Source organism: Danio rerio, chromosome 13, assembly GCF_049306965.1.
Source record: "Danio rerio strain Tuebingen ecotype United States chromosome 13, GRCz12tu, whole genome shotgun sequence".
NCBI classification, from domain to species: domain Eukaryota; kingdom Metazoa; phylum Chordata; class Actinopteri; order Cypriniformes; family Danionidae; genus Danio; species Danio rerio.
The window spans coordinates 49,340,001-49,357,931 of record NC_133188.1 but is presented as its reverse complement, the minus strand read 5'-3'; the positions used below and the strand labels follow the sequence as shown (position 1 = coordinate 49,357,931).

Here is a 17,931-nt window from a genome sequence, read left to right as displayed (position 1 = left end):
TTCACTCCAAAGAGTTCATTTTAAGTCTCATCAGACCAGAGAATTTAGTTTCTTATAGTCTGAGAGTCCTTCAGATGCCTTTTGGCAAATTCCAGTCAGGGGGTGTCTACCGTCTGGCCACTCTACCATAGAGGCCTGATTGGTAGATTGCTGCAAAGATGGTTGTCCTTCTGTAAGGTTCTCCTCTCTCAACAGAAGAACGCTGGACCTCAGACAGATTGTTCATTGGGTTATGGATCACCTCCCTGACTAAGGCCCTTCTCCCCCGATCACTCAGCTTAGATGGCCGGCCAGCTCTAGGAAAAGTCCTGGTGGTTCTAAAAATCTTCCACTTACAGATGATGGAGGCCACTGTGCTCTTTGTAACTTTCAGAGCAGCAGGAATTTTTCTGTAAACATCCCCAGCTTTGTGCCTCGAGACAATCCTGTCTTGGAGGTCTACAGACAATTCCTTTGTCTTCATGCTTGGTTTGTGGTTTAACATGCACTGTTAACACTGGGACCTTATATAGACAGGTGTATGCCTTTTCAAATCAACTGAATTGACCAAAGGTGAACTCCAATTAAGCTGCTGAAACATCTCAAGAATGATCAGTGGAAACAGAATGTACCTGAGCTCAATTTAGAGCTTCAAGGCAAATGCTATGAATATTGATGTACAAAAAATCTGCATATGAGACAGATTTCTGAAGAATTGTCCGACACTAAAGCTAAATTCAGCTTTGACAAAATAATTACATTTTTTAATTTAACGACAAATGCTATAGAAGTCCATGGTGAAATTATTCAAAAATATGTTGAGTGTTCAGCAGAAACAAAAATCGCAAATAGTTGTGTGACAAGGGTGAGAAAACAACAGATTTCTTAGTTTTAGGTGAACTATCCCTTTAAAGAAGTCTTTCCTAAACATAAAAAGAAACTGTGAATGGTAGTCTTTGTGTCTGCACTGGAGCTTACCAAAACAAATGATGCAGCGTTTGATGCGATTGACTCCTCTGCCATCAACAATAATGTAGCTTCCTGTGTCATCAACCTAAAACAAACATTCAAAGATATATAAATACTATATAAATATTGTTCATGCTTTTCTTTCCTAACTAGGGAAAGAAAAAGACAAAAAGTTTTTTATGGAAAAGGTTTGATTTGAACTTCCTTATGGGCTTTAGAGACATTTGTACGCAGATGAGAATTCTGTGGAAAACCGTGAGATTTCTATGTACATAAAGATTGTGTGTTGGAGCTTTGGGAGAAATTTTGGTAACACTCATATGAAGCTCATGCTTATAAATAATTCTAAACAGAGTTATAATTCATTATAATCCTTCTATAAATGTATCTAGAAAGACTAGTGCTGGGCAAAGATTAATCACATACAAAATAAAAGCTTGTTTTGACAAAATATGTGCGTGTCCTGTATATATTTATGATGAATATATTAGGGGTGTAACGAATCCTGGTTGATCTGTGATTCCAGTGGATCACAACCCATGGTTCAAAAAACACGTGACCTGTGGATTATTACCTTTTTGTTTTTACTTAACTAAATTTGTAATGGTTGCAGACTGCAGAGAGATCGCCTTTCGCGTCATTCAAATCATATGTATGACAGCATTTAGGCTTTCCTGTAAAATATAATGACGATGGAAGAAGTTGTGGTAGGTTATTCAGGAGGTGGTGGGTTTCTTAGGTTATTAAAGGTGTTTTCTGTCACTACTTGTTTAGCCTCTATTAATAAATTCAGTGCAATCTGCATGAATAATCATTAAAAATTCGGGATCTCAACACCCACATGACATAAATTATAAATGACGGTGATTTGCACATATTCTAGGAGATTCAGGGCCTTATCATACACCCGGCGCAAAAATGCAGAGTTCAGACTGTATGATTTTAGCCCAGATTTTCACCGACAGGTTTAAAGAAATCACAGACAAATGCTTGAAATCACAAGCAAATCAGTGCTCGTGCACGCGAGTAACAATCACACAGTGTGAGCTATCAAAGACGCGATCTGAGAGAATCACTGATGACTCGCAGATCCACATCAGATATTTGGCGTGCTAAATATCTGGAGCTGTCGGCGATTCAAATCATGCCATGGGAAATGGGTTGACTGAAAATAAAATCAGCGATCACCTACAGCCAATAAGAGAGCAGCATCCACTAGTATGGGTATCTGCAGGCCAGCGGGATGTTGGAGGAGAAGTTAAAAGTGCTTCTTTTTGCTCTATTTGGACGTAAGATATGGAGGAAATACTAGAGAAAATTTGGCAGGAGCACCCGTTTCTGTTTGACGTGTCATCTGAGCAATACCACAACTGGCTAAAAAAGAAAAAAAAGTTGAGGAGAAATTGCTAAGGCCCAATCCCAATTCTATTTTTGTACCCCTTCCCCCTGGCCCTTACAACCGAGGGTTAAGGGGAAGGGCTTAAAAATTTACCCATAAGAATTGGGACAGCACTACAGCACCTGCACATGTCATCATATGTCCTCGCAATCTCCTGCTTCTCCTGTGAGATCAGACGATGGCGACTGCTGTAGTGATTCCAGTTGTGTTATTTTTTGGTATTTATCTTCAGGAGATTACTGAAGACGTATATTATGTTATCATAACGATCTAATGTGGCAATAAGATTGTAACTTCACTGTGTATTTACACAGTGGCCATATTCATCAATGTAAACACACCAAAAACAACATTTACATTATAGCAGACACTGTAAAAAGCTCATTGACAGCCACTAGATATTACTGACAGGGTATTCCAGCGTCAGAATGTTCTGGGACTGATGTACAGGAGATATTTAATAGGGATTATAGATCGCGAAATTTAGCGTTTTTTTTTTTTTTAGCGTTTTTTTTAAAGCATGACGGTAAAACACTAACCCGGTTATGAATATGTTAAAATGTGTTTGTTTGTCGAAAATTCTTAATAATAATACAAACTACTAATTGGTGGATCTCCTTACTTCCGGGTTCACCAATACTGCCGTTGTGTCTGGTGCATTCTGGGAAATTTTCTTACCCCTTGGTTTCAAGTGTGGTCCTGAAAAATCTTTGTTCGAAGGGCTATTCACGCCTTCCCCTTAGCCCTGCGCCTTCGAGCTAAAGAGAATTGGCACACTCCTACCCCTTGGCGCGCAGGCGCAAAATGAGGGGTAGGGGTAAAGGAAGGGCTAAGGGGTAGAATTTGCATTGTGCCTATTTCCCTTCAAACCCAGGTGAGCAAATATGTACATTTTCAATCCCATTAAAGGCTTCTTTTTAAATATGTAGTTAATAGCGAAATATATACTACATGATTTTGGTTGTAAGACGTAGTTTGAACAAAGTTTACGGCGATTCTTCCTATTGTAAAGTCACGCAGTGTGAAACTGCCTGTCGCCGATCCATCTTGCAGTGTAAACACAGCAGCGACAAAACGCTACCAGATAGTCATGCTGTGTGAAAACATCTGTGACACGACAAACAGTCAAATAACACAGATAACGGTTTATAGTTTTACATTATTTAACCAGTAGGTGGCGACAACCAGCCATCAAAAATATGCCACTGAAAAACACTGAAAAGTTTTAGGAGTGAATCACTAAATAATTTATTAAAAATAAGACTATATATACGTATTATAATAAATATACACTTTATACATTTAGTGTTTTCAGCAACAGTAGTATTTTTATTTTATTTATTTTTAGAATTTTTCACAGTACTGAATAATTTACTTTTTATTTTTATTCAGCCGATTATTTCTTTATTTTCATTCATTTTCTTTTCGGCTTAGTCCGTTTATTAATCTGGGGTCGCCACAGCGGAATGAACCGCCAACTTATCCAGCACATGTTCCCCTTTATCCATTTCCTCCCCTTTCTGGCTGATCTGAAAAATGGTCCGATCCATCACTATAAAACTATAATGTGATCCGAACCATGAGATTTGTGATCCGTTACACCACTAGTGTTAGGGTTCGGCCACTCTGGTCTTGTGAATTCTTGTTTTAGTGGCAGAGTCCAGACATTAGTCCTGTCTTGTCCTGCTTCTGTTTTTGTGTGTCTCTGTGTGCGCGTGCGCCGTCATGGGTATACGCAGAGTGTGCGCGCTCCCGATTGATGCGGTCGCGCGGGCTCTGCGTGCCTCGGACGCGCGGTCTTGTACTCGTGTTTGTGTTTTCGTCTGTCTGCAGCGTGGTGTTTCATTCCCAGCGTCTCAGTCCAGTTGGTTTCGGTTTTGGTCGGCGCTGGGATGAAACATGCACGCTGCATGTGTGAGTGCGCGGTGAGTGCTTTCATTCATCGTGTACTCGTGTCTTGCGTTCAGTCTTCTGTTGGTGTTGTGTTTAGCACGTGCACAGCGTGCTTGTGTTGTCATGAGCGCGTGGTTAATGATTTATCTCATTGGCTGCGTGTTCTAGTTTTGTTTATATGTGAGCGCATGGCTTGTGTTGTCTCTTTGTGTCATGTGCTCTCCCGTCTATTGTCTAGTCCCACCCTCCTTGTTACCCCATTATTAGTTAATTAGGTTCATCTGTTTGAGTTAATTTAGCCCTGCATATAATCCCCTCATGTCTGCTGTCCTGTGCCAGTTCGTCGTTGATATTTCTCTGTCTTGTTGTTTCCAGCCCTGTCTTGTCCTGCCAGCCCAGTCAAGTATGTTTTTGCCTTTTATTCATGTTTTCCCCCTCGGGGTTGTTTATTTTGCCTTTTATTTTATTATAAATAAATAACCTTTCACTCTGCATTTGGGTCCTCGCTCCTTCTTCCCCATTACCCCTCATCAACCCTGACAACTAGTGTGTATGTATGTTTATTATGAGTGTATAGTTTTATAGTCATCTTAACTTACATAAATCAAACTGACTAAAATACTAAGTTAAACAGCTAATGTTATTGCAGCTTTAAACCCCCAATACGTGTAATAATCATGTCTTGTCATCACAATACTAAAGATAATTGCAAATCAAAATGCATTCGTTCGTTCATCTACCTGCATTGCTCGTCTCACATCATCAGCAGGATTTAAAGCGATCACTCCAAGGCTGATGTCTGCCGCTTTAAACTCCAGCATGGCTGTAGCGAGCCTCGATTCACTCTCCGAAGGTCCATTTGTGAAGAAAATGGCCACTTTCCTCATAAGCATCCCTTTCCGGACCCGCTTGAAGATGTTACGAGCGACAAAGCTCATGGCTTGCCCCATGTCCCTGTTTTTGGTGGTTCTCTCTCTAGCAGTTGTATTCAAAGCTTCTAGAAGGCTTTGCTTCTTAAGGTGGTCCGTGAATCGGATCAGGGTTTTGGACTCGTTGCTGTATGACATCACAGACACCCGAGCTCCCTGTGGACAATTAGTGTCGGAGATGGAAATGTCCTCCAGTAAGGAATAAGCTGCAGATCGCATCCGCTCAAACTCCTCAGAAGACACACCAGCAGATAAATCCAGCGCTATCACCAGGTCTGTCGGGTAAACTGGACACCGGGTACCATTACCTGAGAATATTAGGGAGAAACATAGTAAATACATTATATTTTCAACCATAAATAAAGATATCTGAAGTTTCTGATGAATGACGCAAAACATACCCGAGCAGCAAGCTGTGCAGATGGAACAAGAAATATAAAAGTTATAATGTGTATAATATGATACATATGACCTAAAATCCGATTAAAATGAGCTAACTTGTACATGTTGAAGACGATATTATTAGCAATTATTAAGGAATTTGTCACAATCAACAGCAATCTATTCCATACAGATCACCGGAGGACTACCATTCCATCTACATATGGACTACAACTCCCTTCAGGCACCACACACACACACACCTGTTATGATTCTCCTTTGATTACTGTAATGCTGAGTTCAGACTGCATAATTTTTTCACGAGATTTTGACTCGCCGATAGGTTTTGAGAAATCTCAGATAAATGCCCGAAAACACTGGCAAATTAGTGCTCATTCACGTGAGTGACAATCACAATGTGAACTATCAAAGAAGCGATCTGAGAGAATCACAGATGAGTCGCCGATGCCTGTGAGATATTTGGCATGCTAAATATCTGGAGCTGTCGGCGATTCAGATCATGCCGTATGAAAGGAGTTTTGAATGAAAATAACATCGGCGATCGCCCACAGCCAATGAGGGAGCAGCATCCATGTGTGTACCTGTAGGCCAGCGGGATTTTGGAGGAGAAGTTAAAAGGACTCATTTTCAGTTTATTTGGACACAACAATTGGAGGAAAAACTAGTGGAAATTTGACAGGAGCACCCGTGTCTGTTTGACGTGTCATGTGAGCAATATCACAAATGGGTCAAATAAGAAAAAAGGTTGAGGAGAAATTGCTAATTCCCTTCAAACCCAGGTGAGCAAATATGTACATTTTTGATCCCATTAAAGGATTCTTTCTCATTATACAACGTGTGAGAGTGGTTTGGACAAAGTTATCAGCGATCAGTTATCAGCGATTCTTCCTATTGTAAAGTCACGCAGTGTGAAACCTGTCGCCAATCCATTTTGCAGTGTAAACAAATCAGGGACAAAATGCTAACCCAGATAGTCATGCAGTGTGAAAACATCTGTGACACGACTACTTTGAAAATCATGCAGTCTGAACTCTGCATTACACAGCTGGGATCTGCTCAAGTAAGTAATCATTACACGGACTATATATATATATATATATATATATATATATATATATATATATATATATATATATATATATATATATATATATATATATAGCACACTCTAACACAGACTTTGCTGAGTCTTGTTGGTTAACACTCTGAACTCTGAAGTCTGAACTCTGCATTACACAGCTGGGAGCTGCTCAAGTACTCATTACACGGACTATATATATATATATATAGCACACTCACACACAGACTTTGCTGAGTCTTGTTGGTTAACACCCTGTAACATTTAAACTTAAACTTAATTTAGTACTTTAAACTTACCACAGTTTTTACGTATATATTCAACCAGGTCACATTCCTGGATGGAGAAAAGCAGAACAGAAGGACAGAAAATAAATCATTTAATATTTGAAACCTAGAAAAAAGTTATTTTATATGAACATGAACCTACAGGCATTGGACTGGTTCCAGGAACTCCTTTTTCACCCTAAAAATAAAATCATAAAACAATTTAACATTTGAAATTAATTTAAAAAAAAAATCAACAAGTTCTAGATTTTAAGAATATCTAATCAACATGCAATTGTAATTGTAACATTGAGATTAATTAGTGCATAATATGCAAATGACTAACCATGTGTCCATCCAACCCTTTTTCTCCTTTAATCCCTGGGTTACCTGGACGACCAGCATTCCCCTGATCACATCCAGACACAAAATAGCATAAACCTCAAGTATATTGCAGCATGTTTACTTACAAAACCTCTTCTATAGTATAAATAAAGTAAGTCAATTAACTTAAGGGTGCTTTCACGCCTAGACTTTTGTTTCGAAAATTTTACACCTTTACATCAGACCATTTGGTTTTGGTTCACTCAGTGCGATGTTTAGATCCAACTGTGTTAACCGCATCAGCTAAACTCTCCCACTCTATTTTTTCTTTTGTTAATAATTCCGGAGGACAAACTTGCAAATAACACAGTTTTTCTCAAGTCTACCTCCAATAGGAGCACCTCCAATTCACATTCTGTTCAAGGTTTCTCTCCTTGCTTGCTTTTCTCATTGCTTTTTAATTTGGTTTTGCCAAAGTAGAGTCATTAGCATATTTGCTAATGAGGCAGGGTGGGGTTTTGCGCTCGTGCGCTCAGTTTCACGTTAATTTGGATGTACAAAGAGAATATGCGTAGGATTCCGTGTACGCAGTGTTTCATACATCTAAATTTTTTACTGCGTACGCACATTTACAGCTTTGTGCGTTTGCAACGTTTTAGTATGATTTCAATGCAAGTCTTCGTACATGAGGCCCCTGGTGCGTTTCCCCAGTTAGCGTGGTTCATTTGGTCTATGTGAATCCAGCAATCATGCTCGGATCTGCGCCAAAACAATCAGTCTGAGATCGCCTCATGTATGAGGTAGTCGGCTCGATTGAAAACAAACTCTGACAAAGCAAAACGATCGGAACCAGGCTATATCACAGTGTATTTAAGATATGTAATAGGCATATATTCGGCTATATGAAGAGAGAATGATGAGTAGGGCGGGATGTCATTCCTACTAATAAATGTGCATTTCATGTAAAATACGAAAGTGAAAGAATATTGAACTATTAACGAGAGCCGTTTATCCGTTAGGAAAATTGACCGAACTACAGTCTTATTTTATCTGTTATTTCTCTCTACAATGTAAGATTGCCTATAATGCATAAGCCAACTGCTATGTATGAGAAAGTCTTACCTCTGATTTATATCTGGTGACGACGGTGGGTGTCACCATTCAAAATTAAAGCGCAGCTATTTGCTTGTAATGTCTTATTGCTCATCGTCATAAATAAAAATAAGGACACATAACAGCTGAGCAGGACTCTGCAAAATAAACCATGAAACGAGTTTACTCGCACATTACTGGTTTTTAGCTCTTTTGGTCCGTTTAGAATCTTCGCCGTGTGAAAGCGAACTGCACCAAGAACAAAGTGCAACATTTTAACAATTTTAATCCCTGTTTCTGAACAAGAGAATCTATCCACAGGTGTGAAAGCACCCTAAGTTAAATAGACATAGACAAAAGCACATGAACTTTTCAAAAGTGATTAAACAAAAAGTAAAAGTCGTACCGGTCTTCCTTGGTAACCCTTATGACCTTTAATTCCACTGGACCCTTTGTTCCCATCTTCGCCCTATTAATTTTTATATAACGTTACATTAGTTTCCAATTATTACTATTTAAATGTACACAATTGCATAACAAATCCTGAGTGAGTAGTGAGTAGTTTTAACACACCTCCAAACCTGGAAAGCCAAGATACCCAATGTTTCCCTGAAAGCAATTTTATTCTGTTAATTGAATATTCATAACAAAAAAAGTAAATAACAAAATGATAATATACAAAATAATAATAATACATAAAATAAAACATTTATATATACACATTTATACAACAGTTCTGTTTCTCGAATCTGATTGGCTAAAAGCCATGTGATATTCCGCAATAACAGCACTCTTACAGCCACTTCACCTTTATGTATTTCTCCGCAACACATAGTGACAGCTAACATTGGATCAATATACTCACTACACTTTGACAAATTGCAGCTGTTGGACAACAATGTTGTTTCTAGGCTTTTTTAGCTGAGAATGTAGTTGTTTAGATTGCAACTATGCAGTTTATTTATAAGAATAGTGCCTATTTTAAATATTTATCATTTCGGCACCCATCAGCCTGTCATACTGAGCAGAGCAAAGAAGTCTGCCACAAGATGGCGACAGAGCCCGCATTAGTCTTTAGGGGAGAAAAGCTCAGCGTAAGTTTCAAACTACAGCTGATCAAACCATTATAAAACATGTATCTGACATTCTAAGTCGATCTCTCTCTTTTGTATGTTGTAGTGCTGTATTTATAACATAGTAATCTGCTACTGTATGCTTTGCTTTGGCTTATTCATGGTTAATTATTGTGATCTTCTGATTGCAACAAAGAAATCCTGGGAAATCTCTGTAGACTGATGACATTTCATGCTGTTGAGCCTTATTCCAAGCCTAATCCCTGTGAAAATCACCTGGTTTGCAATCATTTCAGACATTACGCTACAGAATAATTTAAACACTAGCTCTAAAGTGATGTTTGAAAAGTAGCAACAGTTTCTGCTGCTCTGAAGTCAGCAGCAGAGGTGAATGAATGATGGAAGAAAGTAGTTACTCACACAAAAGGATTTTTTAGTCTCTCTGCATTTGACTTTTTATTTACACGATTATGCCGTCGAACTGTTGTATAAACACAAAATCACACACGTAGCAGTGCGATATGGCTGTATATCGTCACTGGTGGGACACTAAGGGCGTACTTACACTATGTACAGTTGCCTTGAACCAGGCCGAAGCACACTTGTCCCCCACTCCTGTCATACCCGACAGCCCGCACTCACATCACTGTCATCATTTGGGCCTGAGCACGTTTACATCACCGATGAAAGTGGACATTTCTTTATATCGTTAAAAGTCGTTTGACATGTGGTGACAGTCAAATATTTCGCCGAACAGATTAGCCTCTTTTGACGCTCATAAACAATCATAAATTCCTCGTGCTGCAGAAAGTAGGTTTGCTAAAGGTGCAGGTGATGTGCAGTGAGGGGTTTGCGTCTTAAATAAACTATGACAGTCTGCGCTCATTGAACAGTAGGAATGATTATTAAATCAATAGGAAACAGTGCCTTAAAATTCACGTCTCATTGTCCGTTTTTAGGCTCAGGCACGCTTTGCACTTACACTAAAAGTCAGGGCCGGCCAACTGAACTGAACCCGAATCAGAGCACTCACACTTCACAAACCATCCGGGAAACTGGGGACGGTTCGGATAGCACATGGCGAGTGCGCCTTCAGGCACTCTTCCTGCAGCCTTAAGCCAACACACGCCTCCCACCAGTGCCGATACACAGAGCCAAATCGCACTGCTACTTGTGTGATGTTGCTCATATATATCATATACATACATATTTTTATATCACTATATAACAATATAAAAATTACATGTATAAAATAAAAATAAAATATGTGGCCCTCATTAAGAACAACATTTCAATTCCAAGCCTAAACAAATTTATTTAAAGCTTAACTAAAACTCCTGGCATGTGGGAAATATGTTATAAAACTAAATGTATATGCTTAAATTCAACACGAATCCAAATGTGTTTGCTTTGTTTGTTATGCATAATTGACAATAACTGTATTATTATTAATTGCAACATGTTTTTATTGCAACTGATAAAATACAATACATTAAGTCTGGAAAAAAATACAGTAAATAAAAAAGTAAACGACAAAAAACTGTACGTTCAGCTGCAAATTGAACATTTATGAAACAGATCCATTAAGTAAATCACAGGTACCTTGTGTCCCTTTGATCCAGCCGGTCCATATCCATCTCCTCCATCTTCTCCCTGTTTAAATAAAAAGTCATACATCGGAAGCCACACTATAGTACTTCAATATCAATGGTGCACAAATGCACATACTGACCTGTGGGCCTCTGAATCCTGCTGGTCCTCGGGACCCCTTAGGTCCTGGGTCACCTGGTAGACCCTAATCACAAGTAAAATCACACTACCATATTATACGGCTGAAGAATATTAATTTACAATAACCTAATTACAATCATTTCTATTGCTTGCTTATCTTGTCTGTTTTGAAACATGCAGTTGTTTTGTTGCATAGTGATGGAAAAATTAATGTCTCTGTTAATTCTCTGTATCCTTTTGTCTTTGCCTACATATTTATTGGCAATTTTTTCTGTCAGTTGTGTATATCTTTAAATGAGATAGGTGTTAGTGTTCTGTATTTATAATATATAGATTAATTGTTTTATGTTTTTAGATAGACTATTTTACCATCAGTCCAGGAACTGCAGATGCAAAATAGCCATTTGGCTAATTACGGCACATTGTATATTTTTGTATTAATATGCATAGCCCCTGTCAAATAAACCTGAAATGAATAAATAAATAAACTAGGTATTCTTTTGGCAAAACAAAAAGCCAGTCAGACTTTGTAATGCTTTTGGTGTTCAGATCTGAAGTGGTTGGTTAGCAATTGTGATATTATGATTATGATGATTATTACATGGATTCCTCTAGTTGGGCTGTTGCAAAATAAAATTATTGCAATTTAAATACAATTTCACCAATTAAACTTCATTTATTTGGAAAGAGTTCATTAATTTGGATCGATTTGGATGACTCTGGTGGAGATTATATGATTTGCATAAAATATAATAAACTAATTACAAGCACTGATTATTACAACAGAGCAAAAGATACAAATAAAATAAACAGTGTTTACAGTTTTCCTGGGAGTTGTAATTATATTCAGGTATAAAATTGACCTGTATAAAAATTACAAATGGTACAATTGATCATGCCTGAATGCTTTCATCTCTTCTAAAATGCTCACACAGTCACATGACTTAAAAACATATGCAAATTTAATATTTTTAATCTATTCTGGTAAAATTTTGCAGTGACTGCAAAAATCTCATGTATTGTGAACTGTGACTCTTGGTCATCCATAATCTTATTTGTTTACTAAACTTTTGTGAACATTGCAATATCAATACTCAAACAATGTATAGTGCAATCCTATCCCCTAGTAGAAGGGTTCCCAAAGTTTAGATTAGGGGCTCTGGACAATGAGTGATCGCTTGGTGAATTTTAAAAATCTAATTAATTTTATTAAACCATTTAAATATTGCATAACCTACAGAAAATAAAATTAGTAGTTCATAGTTAAATGAAAAAAAAAAACAGCCTTTAGATTTTTTTCTATTGGATTGCGACCAGTGGGAATATAAATTTATATAATCTAGATCCAAATTAACAATAATCTATCTATCCATCCATTTATCTATCCATCCATCTATAAATAAATAACTAAAAAATGGTATATTCTTTGGTTTTCATTCATTCATTTTCTTGACGTTGTGCTTATATATTGTGCAAATCTGATACCCGGTATCCTAAAAGTTTGGACAGAATGGTGGAATTTTGTCACTTTTCAAAACCAAAAACCCAAGAGGAGAAATGCCAGCGTGGATCAAGCTCTGTGAGGGGCACTAAAGGTGCGGAGTAAAGTTGGTTTTGTTTTGATATTCCAGACACATTCAGTGATAGGCCAACGGCAATTACTCACACACCTCTTACCCTAAACAGATCTAAACTGTGTTTCCTACAAAAATACAAAGCAGGTTCTGTTTTACAGCTGTCTATTTCTTTTTTTTCCGCTCGATATTATGAGCATGAGTTTTTGATCCGGAAAATATGAATCTGTGAATCTGTTGCTAACTTTACTGAACTTCATATTTCCATCTGTTTCAAGCTACAAATTTTTGACATTACAAATCAACAGAACAAAACCGAGATATTATCACAAACTGAGCACTTGCGGTCAATTTACTTTACCCCCAGCTGTTTTTCATTAATTTATAAAGAGCTCACAAACATACTGACAGTTATAGGTAACTTACTGTACATTGTTATGAGTCGATAATGCTAATATTCGCGCACAAATCCACCAACTTCCCCTTTCTGGCTGTTCTTTCTATGAATGAATTATGTAAAAGCACAGTCATGCGTGTTTCCTCGTCAGTTAGTAACGCTATATTTCATAGCACAACATTAATCTATCAGGCTTTTTTGGCTAAAATAGAGAAATCACGGTTTAATTAGTCATTATTGGATTATTTTTAAATTTCCCCTCTCCTGCAGTGCATGAACTAAGCTGTTAAATGGTTAGCGTATAAGGCTAAGCTACTGTAGCTTCAATTTTGATTGAATTATTCTCAAATCTGTTGCTATTATATCGTGAATATGCCCCTGTAATGCATACTGCAGTCCTTTTTTGTCTGGTTTACTCGAATACCTCACCTGTTCGCCAAAAATGACTAATTATATCCCTGGAATGTCTGAAACCAGCGCATACACATTGAACAAGAAGTGCCAGGCACGAAAGCTTGACAGGCGTAGCAACAGTAACTAAGGAGGGCGGGGCTTAACAAAGGGTCAATTGTAATTCCAGTCTTAATCTGGGTACAAAAATACAGTGTGTAGGTTTGTAACAAATTTGCATAATGCAAGTCTACGCTTTTCTATGCATGCTATATTACGAAGTGTAAATCTAATGCTAAAATAGCTTTAGACAGAAGTTTAAGAAATGTGTTTTTTCTACATTAAGAAAAAGTCAAAAAAGAGAAACAAATGAATATGAACGCATTACCCTTGGCCCTCTGGGTCCTCGACCTCCCTTTGAACCGTCACCTCCAGGAGGGCCAAAGGGACCCTGTGAATAAAAATAAAAAAAGATGGCACACATGATATTCATTGCATTATTGTCTTTGGCCCCGTTTACACTGTCAGGTCTTGATGCCCAATTCCGATTTGCTGCCTATATCTGATTTTTATGTCTGTCCGTTTACACTTTCTTTTAATTGTGACCCATATCCGATTCATGTATTTACATTTGCCATAGAATTTACGACATCGCACCTACATAAAGGCTTGTTCTAGCATCTGGGCCACACTAGCCACGAAGGAAGAAATTGTCTTGATTTTAGCTCTTCGAAATACGCAAAGTTCGACCAACTTTAAAATAATTTTGAGGCGGAGGAGGAGGGAAAGGGTCGTCATCGCAGCTGGCGCCTATGGTTTATATATGGTGTCCTCCACTGACTCATCTCCCTACAGGGCAAGAAGGCAGGTAACTTCTGCTGTCAACCACTTTCCTCCTCCCTGTTTCCTCTGTTGTTATTGTTGTTGTTTACTGCGTCAGCATCTCCACACACGCTCTTCCTTCTACATCATTAAACCGTGGAGAAATACCGATTTGTCGCAAGTTTAATGACGTACAAAACGGAGTGCCTCAATAAATTCGATCTGCCTGTTTACATGATAGTCGCATTGTCACATAGCTGATCTATTTCCAAATATGAAGGAGGCCTGAAACCAATATCTGAATATCCGAATGCATGCATTTTTTTGGTGCTTACACGGTCATCGAACAGATCCAATCTGTGTCACATATGAGCAAAAAAACATGATTGGGTCACAATTAAGTTGCAGTGTAAACGGGGCCTTTGTGTTTTTCATCATAACATGAAGATGCAACTACGACTATTATGATACTCCATAATCTACAGCCTATCATTTATGACTGTTTTCATATCATGTTATTTTAGATTTAAGATGTGTTTGCCAAACATCATTTCAAATACATGAAGGATGAGAAAGTTATAAATACAATGTTTTACTAACTGTTTTGGGAATGTTTTGTTGTTAGGCGACCTTGAGTGTCCATTTATAAATAAAATGTATTATTATTATTATTATTATTATTACTAGTTTAATACACACCGGGATTCCTGGTACACCTGGATGGCCATTTTCTCCTTGGGATCCGTTTGGTCCTGGTGGTCCCTAATCAGGCAAACAAACAAAAAAAATGACCAGGAAAATAAAACACAGCCCACAAATAAAAACACCAGAGTGTATATTTGTTACACAAGAGTGAAAGATTCATACCACTTGTCCAGGATAACCAGGAGGGCCTGGATGGCCAGGTTCTCCTTTTTCATTTAAAGATTCACCCTACAGAGACACACACATTACCATAGCAGTACAGAGAGAAATATATGACATTGGAAGAGATTAAACAAAGATTTAAACATTGGAACAGATTGTTTTAGGATTAGGATACAACACAAGGGATAAGAATACATTAGACAAGAAAAGAGAATAGATAAATAATAAACAGATTATAACATGATAAAAGATTATAACGACAACAGAATTTAAGAGATCAGATTTGAATAAACAGGTTGAAACTACTTACAATACAATAAACTAAAACAAAACAGATAAAACTAAAAAGTTGAATGCTGCTAAATCATGGATATGTGAAACGAGCTGGAAAAACGAGTCAAAATGAGCAAAAGTTATTTGCTTTCATATTCTCCATTAAAAATCTTTTAAAATATGCAAAATATGTAGGAGTTGTGGTAAAAAACGAAGCTATGATGTGGTTTGAAAACATTGTGTGTTTTATATAGTACTAATGTTTTACTTTTCTTCCCAAAAGCATGGAAGATTTGCAATCTCCATTTTATTTAAAATAATTATCCATTTGTTGTACACAAAAAATGACTTTGCTGCTTGTACAAACTACTTATTTAAAATGAGTTGAAACAACACAATTCTTCAGTTTTGACCAGACCAATTAAAGATTTTAGATGTCGTATTATTTTCCGGAGCACTAGTATCACTAGTTTAAAGGCTTAATTAATTCAAACATTTAACTTGTTTTGCCGGTAGCCTTTTAATTAAACTGTGTGAACTGACTCTTTTACCAACAGAGTTCACAAATATTCTTCATGCTGTATTACCGGCAATCCTGGAGGGCCTTTTCTTCCTGGAGTACCCTATGGAAATACAGTGAGAAGTTATCCAAAGAATAACATTCATACAATGCACATACATTATGTTGTATATTCAGTATATGTCACACTAAATATCAGACATAAAAGGAGAATAAAAATATAGGAAATTTTACATGGATAACAAATCAAACCCTATATGCTCAACAAGCCGGTAACTGGAGCAAAAAAAAAAAAAAAAAAAAAAAAAAAAAAAAAAAAAAAAAAGAGTAAAATAGAATTAATGATTATTTCAATTAATTTATTTATTTTTGTTGTTCAATAAATAATGTTTACTGCAATGAAAATGCAAAACTGTCACTGGCCATAGTCTTTAGTAATATACATATAGGCCTATAAATTTGTATTAAAAAATCGTTACCCCTTACTGTTTACAAAATTTTTTTGTATGTTTCTCAAACTTTAATGTTTCAGATCATCAAACATATTTAAGTATTAGTCAAAGATAACAAGTAAACACATCATGCAGTTTTTGAATGGAGTTTTTTATTATCAAGGGCCATATCAGGAGGTTTGATTAGGAGGTAAACCAAGTAGTGACCTGGCCTTAGCAGCTGTTAGTCAAAAACGCCGGAATAATCTTCTGCCACAAATTAGCCTAATCATTTTTTTTTTTTTTTTTTGGCATTTGAGCCTTAAGAGTGTTGATTTTATTGCACTGTTTATGTGTTACAGCATGCTTGTGTTTTTAAACTAGTGTTGATTTTTGTACTTTTTTTAGGCAATGTTGTGTTGTACTAAAATGTTATAAATAAATAAAGGAATAAATGAACAAATGTGTACAAATGTGTTAGCATTGGTATTGAACTCTGGAATAGTCCAGAAGCTATTCACAGGGTACAATTGCAAAAGTATCGAGTAGGAAACACTCACAAGTCCACCGTCCTCTCCAATTCTGCCTGGGAGTCCCGGAGGCCCCTGGTCACCCTGACCACAGAACATGGGAATACAATTTTACTGATATTAGTCACAGGATGGAGTAAATTTTTTTATATCTGATACTTAAGTCATAAGTTTTTTTTTTTTTCTTCATCAAAACAAAGTGAGAATGCAATAGACTGTAATTAGCCAAGAAAAACAAAAGACATTTATTATTGTGCAGGACAGTGTCATAAATGTACATTTGTGCCTGAAGTAATATTGTTACACAATAAATGCAGTTGATTGATTGTCATTGTTATTACTACTAGTTTATTTAATACTATTTATTTACTTTAATTTAGTGTTCTCAAAACAATCAATCACAATCACATCCAAGAAAATTATTTAATAATGTATAAAGTATTTAGTTAATACATACATTTGTACTGTGCATTTACACTCAACGGCCACTTTATTAGGTACACCTTTCCAACTGCTCGTTAACGCAAATTACTAATCAGCCAATCACTTGGCAGTTACTCAATGCATTTAGGCATGTAGACACATCTGCTGCAGTTTAAACCGAGCATCAGAATGGGGAAGAAAGGTGATTTAAGTGACTGACTGTGGCATGGTTGTTGGGGTCAGACGAGCTGGTCTGAGTATTTCAGAAACTGCTGATCTACTGGGATTTTCACGCACAACCATCTCTAGGGTTTACAGAGAATGGTCCGAAAAAACATCCAGTGAGCGGCAGTTCTGTGGGCGCAAATGTCTTGTTGATGCCAGAGGTCAGAGGAAAATGGCCAGACTGGTTCCATCTGATAGAAAGACAACAGTAACTCAAATAACATCTCGTTACAACTAAAGTCTGCAGAAGAGCATCTCTGAACGCACAACTTGACCAACCTTGAGGGGGATGGGCTACAGCAGCAGAAGACCACAGAACAGGAAACAGTTCTGAAGGCAAAAGG

At 37.2% G+C, this 17,931-nt stretch overlaps 1 protein-coding gene across 4 annotated transcripts in view; it reads right to left on the bottom strand.

Moving 5' to 3' along the window:
- LOC100535278 (collagen alpha-6(VI) chain) overlaps positions 1-17,931 on the bottom strand; it is an 81,164-nt gene that overhangs the window by 12,046 nt on the left and 51,187 nt on the right. For all 4 annotated transcript variants that reach the window (XM_073920297.1, XM_073920298.1, XM_073920299.1 and 1 more), the window contains 15 exons: positions 16,970-17,023; positions 16,046-16,081; positions 15,186-15,251; positions 15,018-15,080; positions 13,885-13,947; positions 11,137-11,199; positions 11,007-11,057; positions 8,905-8,940; positions 8,738-8,800; positions 7,262-7,324; positions 7,079-7,114; positions 6,949-6,985; positions 5,571-5,582; positions 4,981-5,477; positions 958-1,033 (listed from right to left, as the gene is read on the bottom strand). In XM_073920297.1, coding sequence (XP_073776398.1) covers positions 958-1,033; positions 4,981-5,477; positions 5,571-5,582; positions 6,949-6,985; positions 7,079-7,114; positions 7,262-7,324; positions 8,738-8,800; positions 8,905-8,940; positions 11,007-11,057; positions 11,137-11,199; positions 13,885-13,947; positions 15,018-15,080; positions 15,186-15,251; positions 16,046-16,081; positions 16,970-17,023 — 1,216 coding nt within the window. The remainder of the gene's footprint in view (positions 1-957; positions 1,034-4,980; positions 5,478-5,570; positions 5,583-6,948; positions 6,986-7,078; positions 7,115-7,261; positions 7,325-8,737; positions 8,801-8,904; positions 8,941-11,006; positions 11,058-11,136; positions 11,200-13,884; positions 13,948-15,017; positions 15,081-15,185; positions 15,252-16,045; positions 16,082-16,969; positions 17,024-17,931) is intronic.